Source organism: Pholis gunnellus (genome assembly GCF_910591455.1).
Source record: "Pholis gunnellus genome assembly, chromosome: 16".
Taxonomy (NCBI): domain Eukaryota; kingdom Metazoa; phylum Chordata; class Actinopteri; order Perciformes; family Pholidae; genus Pholis; species Pholis gunnellus.
In genome coordinates this window covers 10,819,759-10,831,950 of record NC_136543.1, presented here as the reverse complement: position 1 = coordinate 10,831,950, position 12,192 = coordinate 10,819,759, and the positions used below count along the sequence as shown (strand labels likewise).

At 40.8% G+C, this 12,192-nt stretch overlaps 1 protein-coding gene across 1 annotated transcript; it reads left to right on the top strand.

Moving 5' to 3' along the window:
• Positions 1–3,118: 3,118 nt before the first annotated feature.
• On the top strand, positions 3,119–9,488 carry azin1b (antizyme inhibitor 1b). Its single transcript, XM_079176610.1, has 11 exons — positions 3,119–3,278; positions 4,084–4,227; positions 4,633–4,823; positions 5,003–5,176; positions 5,404–5,576; positions 5,792–6,005; positions 6,169–6,243; positions 6,505–6,670; positions 6,912–7,021; positions 7,579–7,793; positions 7,902–9,488. Exons 3-11 carry the CDS (start codon positions 4,722–4,724, stop codon positions 7,975–7,977), a joined length of 1,305 nt encoding a protein of 434 aa, XP_079032736.1. The 5' UTR covers positions 3,119–3,278; positions 4,084–4,227; positions 4,633–4,721; the 3' UTR covers positions 7,978–9,488.
• The last annotated feature ends 2,704 nt before the right edge of the window (positions 9,489–12,192 follow it).

Genomic DNA, 12,192 nt, shown 5'->3' with positions numbered 1-12,192 from the left:
TCCAGCCCATAGACTGTATATATATATATATATATATATATATATATATACATACTGTATACAAGAAGCCTCTGCCATTACAAAAAAAATGGTAGTCGGCCTTGTACAAATTAATTTGGTTGTAGATGAACTGTTAATCATGTATAGAAGTGGCTAGATGGAGTTTTCTGAGACCTAATTTGCCAGCTTGATATTGTTAAGATGAGTATTACCACATGCTATTAGATTACTTGCTCTCCACTTTGTTAAGTCATGTCACAATCCAGGAAATTTAGATTATTTTCAGCTGCTTCATTTTTTGGTTACAAAGTAATGATAGTATTTTCGATAGTCATTAAAGGCAGCATGTGTGTTTGTTTTGACAGCTCAGTCAGTATCCCTCAATGTCGCCCTCTTCTGGTAAGATGTATCTAACACATTAGTTAATACTTCCAGCCTTTACGTGTCACTGGACAGTTTTAGTGGAGTTGACTGATCATGAACTGATTCAGCTGTTTTTAATTTCTCAACAATCTCTGTCCATTATGAAATTAAATAAATGTCCATCTGTCAATGGGTTGAACGTGTTTTCACTAGAGTTAAGGTTAATACAAGAGACTGGCCAATGTTGGATTTTTAGACTGACACCAATTAGTATAATAATATTTCTTTATTCATTAGTTCTAATAATATTTGAGAGTTAAAAAGGACGGTATATCAGCAGACCCTTTTTTTAGGAATAGCCCTTTTTTATGGAAAACATGTCAAAGTAAGAGCATCAAAACCACATGTATAAATTATACAATTAAAGTTATTTCCCACATGTGTGCTGTGAAATAGGCCTATTGTAAACAGCATATTGTACATATGCTGTACATTTGCAGGACATTTGAAAATTGATAAATAGTTATTAGTAGTTTATAGTAGTTATTAATAGTCAGTACTCACAAACTATAATGGAGACAAAATGTTTTGGGCATTTCTTTACTGATATTTTCTTGTTATTTATCAGATATATAGAGACAGATACAACATGAGCTGATACTGGTGGAAATATCTGCCTAGTTTATCGAGCATCCCTTGTAACCAACGATTATTCATAGTTTGGAAAAATTTTGGAATTGTATGCTGGGGGTATAGTGAATTGATTATTAATGCAGCTGTTTATAAATTGTACTTCTTGCTGCAAATTGAGTTTCCTTCCTGTTGACAGTCACGGCATTTAACTGAAGTCAGCAGAACTGAAGCATAAAATCTAATTTCCTGTCGTGAACCTTGAAGCACTTAGTTCACTTTTTCTTTTTACTTTACTTTAAACGCTGTTACATCGTTGAATATATTAAAGGAAACAACAATATACCCGTTTAAAATAATTATCAAAGCTTTCATTTTTCATTTTTTCTTGATAACTTTAATTGTGAGGTCATAATCCAATGGAAAGAATGCAAAATCCATGTTAGTATTTGGACTAATATAAATATACTAATATATATGTTGTGTATCTCATAACTGTGAACTGTATGGTAATTGATTGTCTATTCCTGTAATATGTACCTCAGGGCAATGAGCATGACTACTGCATGAAAGAAGGCCAGCCAGCTCAGGCACTTTAAAATATCTGTGTCAGAGTGCTTTCATATAGGACTTTCCTTGTTGTTTAGACTCCATGGTTTTCTAGGCCACATTGTTTTGTGAACACAGTGTCCCTCAGAGTAACTGTCATAAAACAAAGATAAGAGCCATAGGAGAGCCAAACAGCTACAGACATGCAGCGAGTTGCTCCAGTGTCACAGAAATACAAGTCATACGACTAAGGTGGCTGCAGGCTGAGATTTCCATTCACCGCTGCACTGAACTCCTGACCACCATGCTTTATGAGATAAATTACTCAAAATGAATTTCTTGCCATCAAACTGATGTGCACGAAACATTAAATGATCACAGTTGACAAAGTTTTGCTGCAGGACGGATCAACAAAATATTCAGACAGCTTTTGAATCGTAATAATCCCCCAGATTCCGTGAGCACGAACAAAACATCCACAAACTAAACAGCAGCATATTTTGTATGCTTTGTCTGTTTGTGAGGGTTTTTAAAATCAATCAAATCTCCATTCAGATCCAGAGAAAGGTGTATTGCTGAGTTCGGCATGATAGTGAAAACCGTAAAAACATGTAATTAACTGAGATTGTTGCAAATAAAAGGCTTTTGACACACTGACTTTCTCGACCTCATAACTTTGCAGCCATAAGGCGTAAATGCTCTCACAATGTTGCCAATGCTCATAAATGCTGTCTAAAAAAAAAATAAACAGGGATGAAAATGAAAACATGCCTTTGTATTCACTAAATGTAAAGATGTCGATGAAAAGCACTTCATAAGTCATACAATTAACATCATGGTGGGCGTAGGGCCATGTTATCATAGAGGAAAGAGTTATTGACAGCATGTGACTTAAAACAATGCCATATTTTTGCATTCTCAGACAGACTTAGAAAGAAGATTAAACAAGGAAAATACAATTGCCCTCAACATCTATGAATGCCCAAATGTCTTCAAAGACTTCTTAGTCGTGTTAACATTTAATTAAAACATATAATACATTTATAAAATGTGATGCAGGCTAAAGATTAAACTATCCAACTGTAAATAAAGTAGTTCAAATAAGCTCCATCTTAACTAGCTGTAACATTAAACTGCTTCTTATGTTAAATTGTTTTATGTTTTGTACACACTGATACATCTTACAATTGTGTATCTATTCTATAGAGTGTTGGAAGAACGTGTGTCTTTTATTCATATATAGTTGTTTGTTGTTAATTATTTGGATACCCATTAGTCAGCTAACCTTCAAACAAAAAAATATAACTCTCTTCTCTCTATCTCTGAATTGTCCCACGAAAACAAGAGCAAGGGTCTGATTGACTGAAACGAGTGGCCATCTACGGAAACTTTATGGTTATGTAACCCGAGCAAACATCACAGATCTACGGCGGCCTGTGAGATCTTCGGAAATACATATTTGGTATGTTCTTAAAAATGCAGAGCGCTCATTGGTGGAACTGAACGTTAGGCCCCGCCCATGGCGGTTGATCACACTCCCCACTTCCTCCGCTCGGCTCCAGTCGTCCTCCACCCATCAACCCGACAGAGAAGACACCGCTCAACGCACGTCCGTCATCCAGACATATGGCACAAACCGCCCTCTTTCTTTCCTGTACCGTTGTGCCCACTACTCTTTAAAAATTCCGCCGAAAAAGAGAAAACGATTTTCCAAAACATTCTGGCCGTTATCTCACGTAAGTAACGCGTTATACTTGTGTTTGAGTTTCTTGTATTCAGCAGGCGGACGTAACATGGCGGGCTGGTCGTTCTGCCTCCTAGCCTCACAGGACACACCGATTCATTGAATTCTGTGTTTTTGAGATGTAATAACCTTACATTTAAAGATATTAGCAAACAGCACGCGATCTTAGCACCTGTAGTGTACAGTGTATTCCAGTTTACTGCCGGTGTTGATGTTTATTTGGCTGTTATTAACAAAATGCGGTGCTAACGTGAGCTTCTTCCTTCGACGTGCTCTCTAGCTGCCAATCGCGTCTCAGCCGCGTCTCCTCGCGATTATGTTTCGCATGTTAAATACAGCTGTACTCTTACGTGCTACGTGTAAATATGAATAACAAGTATAGGGTTTCGTGTTTGTTTACGGTGACTCATTGCAAAAAAAGTATTTAATTGGTCAAGTTATGTCCATATCTGCGTTATCACAACACACTCGCGTGTTTTATTAATAGACAATTACTGCACGCTGTGGGCTATTAGTGAGTTCAAAACAGCAGGCTGAGATAGTATTTATAGTCAGGGTGGTTACACTGGGTGTTTATTGGGTTAAATACAGAAGCCACGTAACCCGGCGCGAGAGTTGCTTCGTGGAGCGATAGTGCCGGTGAAATCATCACAACAAACCCGTAGAGAGCAGCGGGGAAGTTTGTAGTGAGTAAGACGAGCCAGGGGACATTGCATTTCATGTGGTTTTAGCTTGTGATAAACACGCGGTTCTTCCTATGTATTTATATCTATGCGTTATGTGTGTTTGTCCCTCAGGGCTCCCCTGTCTCCGCACAGGTGTATGAGCGCTACCCAGGGGGCCTAGGGGCGGCTCTCTACCGGGAGCACTTTGACTTCAACGCTGAGCCACCTTGGGATCCTAGCTGATAGCGGGACAGGTCCTTCTCCTGACTTGTCCATGTGAGTGACTCTCGGTGTCTGTTGTACACAACCAAGGCGCATGTTGGCTTTCACATATATGCATATGTACCAGTAACAAAGTCCAGGAGCATCGTGGTCTGGGGTGGAATTAGGCACACACAAATGTGGGAGTCAACACATGTTTGTGTGTTTTTGAGAAAGTCAATAGATTAAAGTAGAAGCTCAATAAAGTGTCTGGATTTTACACCGAAAATAGGATATGTGTGTCCAAAAGCACTACAGACGTACTGTACAGTGTAGCTGTTGATTTTAAACATGGAAATGCATCCAGGTAGAAAGTCATCGGTCCGATGTATACCTGAGTATTTTATTTCCCTGTTGCTGTAAATACATGTGGTGAAATTAAGTCATGTTTTTTTCTTTTCTCTCCCTCTCCTGTTCCAGTTTGTTGCAGGACCCCATTGGCTCAGTCGTGACCCCTTGACTTGCTTATCTGTTCTTTATGATTGTCGGCTTAGCGGAATACGGTTGAGATGAAAGGATTCGTTGACAAACCCAGCTACATCGTTGAACTCCTGGAGGGAGGAGTGACCCTTGAAGATGTCATTGACGGACACATCTGTGAGCAGGCCCTGGTCAGTCCAGCTTGCGTGCCCTTTTTAATGGCTTCAGTTTGGGAAATTTCCCAAATTCTTCAAATTGCTTTAATGACACTGTCATTAGCACAGAGCGTGTTCCTCCCCCCCTTGATGATTGGTGTGATTTTTAGTCGCTATTTGTACTCAGTGCAGCCGTCACCTCCTTATGTTCCCAGGTGGAGAAGAGTGCGTTTGTGGTGGGAGACCTCGGTGCTCTGATGCGGCAGCATGTGTGCTGGCAGAGTGCAGTGCCACGGCTCCAGCCCTACTACCCAGTCAAGTGCAACAGCAGCCCTGCAGTCATCGAGGTGCTGGCCTCCTTGGGCCTGGGCTTCATTTGTGCCAACAAGGTAAACTTTAAAGAATCAAATTCAGGTAGCTTTATTTATTTTTTTTTCAAACTGCATCATCCTCTTATGCAAGCACATGACATTTTGGGGCAATTACATTACCAGCACTCAATTGATTACTAGCCAGTGGATGACTGCAACACACTTAGTACCCTTTTGCTTGTTTTGATGGCGCTTTTAGACTTTGTAGCATCAGTTTCTCTAACATGTGTCCTCTTTTCCTGCAGACTGAAGTAAGCCTGGTGCTGCAGCACGGCGTGCCACCAGAAAGCATCATTCTGTCAGGCGTTTGCAAGCAGCTGGCACACATCAAGCACGCAGCCAAGAACAACATCCAACATCTCGTGTGCGAAAATGAGGCCGAGTTGTCAAAGATTTCACGCCTGCACCCTGGTGCTAAGTAAGTGATCCAATCCTGGAGCTACTTTTTAATCCTTGTGCACTTCTGCAAAACTGAAGACCGTGTCAATCTGATGTTATTCCAACATTAGGTTGACAAAGGCTGACAATTAACAATTAAGATTGGGAAAGTCATTGTTCGTGTCAAAAACATACTTACTTTGCCGAGATGGATGCCGTTTCATTCATGTTTTGATCTCTGGCTGATCTCTGTAGATTGCTGCTGCAGTTGACCACCGAGGCCCACGCAGCTGAAACCAGCATGGCCTTCGGCTTTTCTCTGAAGAGCTGCCGGCACCTGCTGGAAGCAGCCAAGGAACTTGGAGTCCAGGTGGTGGGGGTGACTTTTCACATCCCCAGCTCCTGCCAAGACCTGCAGCAGGCCTACACCCATGCACTGTCGGATGCCCGCGTTGTGTTTGACATGGGGGTACGTACTTTCTGGAAAATATATAAACATAAAATGAATAGTTCGCAGGAATTCAGAAGATACGTGTCAACTCGAGACTTTCTGATTTCCTAAATGCCCTTTTATCCGTTGTACGTTCTTTTTCATTGAGGGTAACAACTGATTGTTTGCTGTTTCTGTTCAGGTGGATCTGGGCTTCAACATGAACATCCTGGACATTGGTGGTGGATTTACTGGCTCAGAGGTTCAGCTCAAACAGGTACGGTAAACAAAAAAAAAAGAAGAGGCCCGAAACATAAAACATAACTGATGAACACACAATGAAAATACAACACTTGGATAGATTACACCATTTCAGGCTACTTTATTCTCTTTGGCCATCAACATATTATTGTTTACCCAAATTACTTTTCATTCATCTAGCTAGGCTAGGTAGCTAATAGTTAAGTTCTTGCACACGTTTTGTTTTTATTTGGAAACACCCTCTGAATGCATATTTACTGTAACTGTGTGTGTGCAGGTTGAGTCTGCAGTCAGACCGCTGCTGGATGCTTACTTCCCCCCGCTGTCCGGTGTGCAAGTGTTGGCCCAGCCAGGCAGCTTCTACGTGGCCACGGCGTTCAGCCTGGCTGTCAACGTGATCGGCAAAAAGGTGATGAACCGTCACTGGGACAGCCTCACTCAAGGTGAGTTACCTAATTCTCTGAGGATGTCTTAGTCCTGTGTAGGTCAGTTAAATCTGACTGTAATAGATCTGTCTCTGCACTCTGACTGTGAGATTTAGAAAAGACAGAATGGTTTGTGTTGTCATATTTGTTGTAACACGATTTCTGTTGCATAATCACAGCAAAACCATCAGTGGTCAAGTCCTCCATGGCTAGATAATACCCCATGTTCTATATTTCTAACATCACTGTATTTACACAGGTGTGAACAATGAAGATGCAGAGTTCCTGTACTACATGAATGAGGGTGTTTATGGCCCATTCAGCCGCAAGCTGCTGGGAAACTGCATCGCTGCCCCGTCAGTGCACAAGGTTAGTAGACCTCCACCCACGAGAGTCGACCCCGTTCAGGACTGAATGAAGAATCTGAGAGCAGCGCTAGTTGAATAGGAAGAGGGCGTCGTGCATTATGAGTACTTAAGGACGCTGGATCCGAATTGAATCATATCGAGCTATATAAAGACTCTACATTGGTTCTGGATTTACACAATACAAAGCTGAGGTACATAGTGTTCTTTCAAAGTGTGTCGAAAAGATTATTGGTGACCCACTTCTCCGTACCAGATCAGAACTCAATCCCCTCATGCTAACGAACAGTTGCTAATGGCTATCCATTTGAGCTTGCTTGCTAGCTAATAAGCATGTTTGGGATATCAAGAATAAGATATTTTTATTAACTACAGGAATACAGTTTGCAAATGATGCTGCATCTTTTATTTTCTTCAGTTGCAAACTGTAATATAGTTATTGCACTCACCCTATTTTGCATTTCACATACAGAGTATGATTCGACATGTGCAGTAGAGATGTCATTTACTGTGACTGGCGGTGTTTTTAAGTCACATTTCTGATTTGTTTCCTCTCTGCAGCACGCGCTGTGTGCTGAGGAGGTGTTTCCCTGCAGCCTGTGGGGCCCGTCACTGGACCAGCTGGACCAGGTTGTGGAGCGCTGCCTGCTGCCTGAGCTCAGTGTGGGAGACTGGCTCTGCTTCTCCAACATGGGAGTGTGTGGCCTGGAGGAGTTCAGCTGCCTCTCCAGCTCCCCCCAGCTGCCCGTCTACTACACTGTCTCCACTTGTGACTGGTGAGCATGGAGTGAGTTAGCCTGTGAAGCCTGTGACTGAATACCCGATGCAGTGAGAACATGTTGCGTTTACAAGGAACTCATTCTGACGCTTGGTGTTGCCCACAGGTACGACATGCAGGGGGCCGGTGTGGCACTGGACAGCGCCATGAAGAATTTCTCCATGGTCCGGTACAGTGTGTAGCTGCCCTCTGCCCCTGCTCCGTATGATAATGCACAGATCCCCCCCCCATAGCCTCTGCTTTCACCATGTGAGAAGAGGGGTCCACGAGCTCTTTGGGACAAGTGGCACAATGTGGTCAACATTCCAGCCACCTTGGGAAAAAAAAGCAGTGTCCTATTATTTCTTCCAGGAATTGGACTTTTTTTACCTCCTAGAAATGGGAAACAATTGGTTGTTTGATACCTCAATTGTCTAAAATTTGATCTGGAAGATAATCTTCTCATTCTCGCTCCTCGCTCTAATGGACTGTAAAAATGTGTCCGCTAAAAGAACTCCAGCTCAAATGACAATATGCAACAAAATGGACGACTCTTTGGAGATGGGGACCCCCCCACCCCCCATCCCTCCCTCCCCTCCCCTCCCTCGACATGTTGTGGGTGGTTTGTTTCCTAAATCAAATCCAGTTTACAAAATGTACAATTGATTTTAAATCATGTTCTCTATTGATTACCTGTTGACAGTCGTGTAAATCCCTTGTCTGTTCAACACCAATACATTTTGTCTGTAGATGATTTTTGAAGTGTTTCAAAGAGTCAATGTGTGGATTCTAAACTTCAGACCGCTCACTTTGCATAGTTTTAAATGAAATTATGACAATGGTGTAACCTATTTCTTTATTGCAGCTCACCTCAATGCGTTTTTATTTATTGGATTCAGATAATGCTGGGGCAAATTGAAAGCTCCATCTTTAAGTGTGTTTTGCCCAGGTGTTATACTGTGGACCATCTAACAGTGTTTTCCGGATAAGATATTTATGTGTTTTTTAACGCTACATGGATTAAGTGTGCTGTGATTGCCATTTGTGACCTCAGTGGTTTCCCTTTACTCGAAAGGCATGAAGGAATTGCTGTGGGAGATTCTCTCTTGGCTGAGCTGTAATTTGAATACAGAGAAGCTGCATACACCTTAATGCACTCCTTGCCTCTAATAGAGACAGGTTAATCTGGTTTTAAATGCACACCGTCTTTTGTAGGTTAATAAATAAGTACTGTGACATATAGCGCCGCAGCTCTGATTTTTCAGATCTTCATATTAGAATCCCGTCATGGGATTGGTCCTTGTTTTTTACAGGATCTGAAAAAGCAGCAAAGGAGCTATTTCTCAAACGTAAAACGATCTGTATGTGGACTTAATGTGTCTATCTCTCACATGACAGGCATGCTAGCTGTACACAGACCTCTCTGAGGCAGTGCAAATGACAAATACTAAACTCCCTCATGCCTCTCTAAAGTTATGAGGGACATAATGCATAGTCTCTTGTACAGCTAAATGTCTCATGTCTGATAAAAATTAAAGGTGTTGTTACTGAACTGCAGTTTTTAAAGAATCCTGCCCTTGTGTGTTATAAATGACTAATGTATTAATTACTTGCTTGTCTAAGGCACTAATGGACCATAGCCTGTTTTTGACTGTAAATTGTGCTTGTTAAAGTAATGAAAGTGATTAATTTAATACATTTCTGACTGAAATCATTTATCTTGTGTACGTGTGATCTTTGGTGCAGCGAACAGTTTTTTTAGACTTTTTAACTGGCTAACGTCATTTAAAACACATGTGTTTTTGATCTGATCCGGTGTGTATTCTGATTGTACAGTAGTCGAATGTCCTGGAAACAATTTAATCCCAAATGTAGGGCTGCTTAGCCTCAGTATTTTGCAGCAGAGAAAGAGATCTCCTTTATGGCTGATTCATCCTAATAATACCATTCTAGAGTATTTTACTGTGTTTTGGTGATAGTCTCAATTGTCCCAAAGAGAATTAAATCTGTAAGTTAGTTTAAATGTATATTACAAGATAACAGCTCAACAGTATCATCTTCTGCCAGAAAACTGGATTTAATCTGTAGATTTGGCTGCTGCTGTTTTCTTGTATGCGCTTTGATGACAAATACATTAAACGCCGAACACTTTAACTACAGTCTAATGATAAGAGTTCAGTATCTACAATATGGCTCACCCACCCGCTTGCTACTGTACATTACAGTATCTGTTTTTATACGGTTCTGAAGCCTGTTTTCACACAAACCAGACATTTCTAAATTAAATAATTAAAGACATTTGGAGGTGGAAATTCATATCCGGTTGCCAGGATGACCTGCTGGCTCAAGAGGAATTTGATCAGAATTGAATCATAGATATTGAAATCAATAATTTCCATTAATATCCTGTCCTGTCCTGTCTGTCCCTGAACAACACACTCGGCTCTTGCTTGTGTAGCTTCCAGTAGGATCCTTAAAGCATGATGTAGTGCTGATCTGTAAATAATATATATGCCATATATTGAGTAGGTAGCTTTAGTCGTTTAACATCGTTAAAATACCAAGGGCAGATTGATGTGCACACGTCTAATTTTAAACTGTTGATTGCCTCGGCTTTTAAATGAATTACAGGCACAGAAACATTTCCTTGGTGTTGTATGTGAGAGCGTCTAAGAGGAGCCATTATAGCTCTAATTAAGTGTCTCATGTTGACGTGTTTATTAGAGGAGACGAAATGTTAATTACATTAGAAATAAGATGAATAGATGAGTGAAGAGTTCACATATTTTGCCACTCGCTGCATATGACCCTGGTCAAAAAGTGCTGAGTAGACTGTATATAGAAGGGAAGGGTCATGGTGCATTTGATAGTGGTGGATATGAGGTTAATCAAATAGCAGACGACTGATTCTGTCAAGAACAAAGCACACAACACTCCACTGCAGAGCATCACAAAGACAAATAAACTTTACAATTACAAGGTCACAACACAGACCATGTAGATTTGAAATGACTTAAAGAGCAACTAGATTCAGTCCACTATGACTGAGTAAACATGACTGAACTCCAAGTGGTTGATTGTGATTAGTGACATAACCTAGTTTGACAAGAGGGGATCTGACTGACTGACCTTCTTCTCTACCTCGGGTCTAGAGATGATGCCATCTAACTCTCTTGTCCTTCAGCAGTCCGACCATTGGGAAATTCTGCAGTGCTATCAGCTTGAAACACTGTTTTAGTTTAAGCTGCAGCCCTTATGAATGTCGACATGTTTACTATCTCATGTTCAAATCACCCTGGTTTGCATTGCCTGACCAGAGGGCACAATGGTTTAATCTCGTCAGTCAAAATGTAAATTAGGTTGTGACATCACTTTAACACCAAACTGCTACATGCAACAGAACTTCGAAAAAACATTTCAAGTGGTCAAGTTTAGATTTGACAGATGAAGGGAATTGTAATGGAAAATGACAGCGTATTGGTGCGGATGAAGCACTGTATTGACACCTGGACTTGTGATACTTTAAAATGGCTAATAAAATCATTCAGGAGTCAATTGTACAGAAGATTGGTAACCCAAGAAATTGTAGTTTACGAGTCCACCATAGAAGCTTTAGACTGGAGTAACGTCACATTGTTGCTTTGATGAATTGTCGATTTGTCACCAAGCAAACTGACCTTTCTTCGTAAAGGTGTATTGGTAGGCCGTAATTCAGGCAGGTAGCTTTGGTTTTGCTAAATTTGTGCGAGACATTTATAAATTGGTAAGGTCGAACATAAGATTGTTTCGACCTTACGATTTTTACAAGTATCGACTTTTACAAGAACGTATCACTAAGCATAAAAATGTAAAATTAAGCTTCGCTATTGGCATACATTACTATGCAATGGTAGCTAGCCATTTCGATTTTATTGTAATTCTTTAATACATTTAAAAAGTCCTATAACTTTATGCTATGCTAGCTAAAAGACATGTGAACTATCAATTTCCACTTACTCCACTATCAAAATGGTGGTTCAATTTAATTGGCTACAAAAAGTAGCATGATATGACGTCACACGACGAGGACCCACCCATTTAGCTCATTTTCTCGACAGCTCATTGGTTAGCCTTAGACTGGTACCACGTGACTGCCAGTGGGAGTCGCATTAGCCACGCCCCCCCGACCTAGCTGTCTGTTGTAGAACACTAAAGTCCAAATAACAAGTCAAGTATGACAATAAATTCAGAAACAGACATATGAAATGCATCACCTGGACACCCTGGAACGATGTGTGACAGTCTTGGTGAAAGAATAAAAAGTTATTCTGTTTTTGTGCTGAGTGGCCTGCCATTGGTCAGTTTGTGCAGTATGCAAATATGGACAGGCTACGTCAGATCCTGAACTTGAGCGCCATTTTTTCCTCAATAGGGGAAGA

Coding starts and splice junctions, on each gene's coding strand:
- azin1b (XM_079176610.1), top strand. CDS start 4,722: ATGAAAGGATTCGTTGACAAACCCAGCTACATCGTTGAACTCCTGGAG. Junction 5,577..5,791: donor CGCCTGCACCCTGGTGCTAA/GTAAGTGATCCA, acceptor TGATCTCTGTAG/ATTGCTGCTGCAGTTGACCA. Junction 6,006..6,168: donor GCGTTGTGTTTGACATGGGG/GTACGTACTTTC, acceptor GTTTCTGTTCAG/GTGGATCTGGGCTTCAACAT.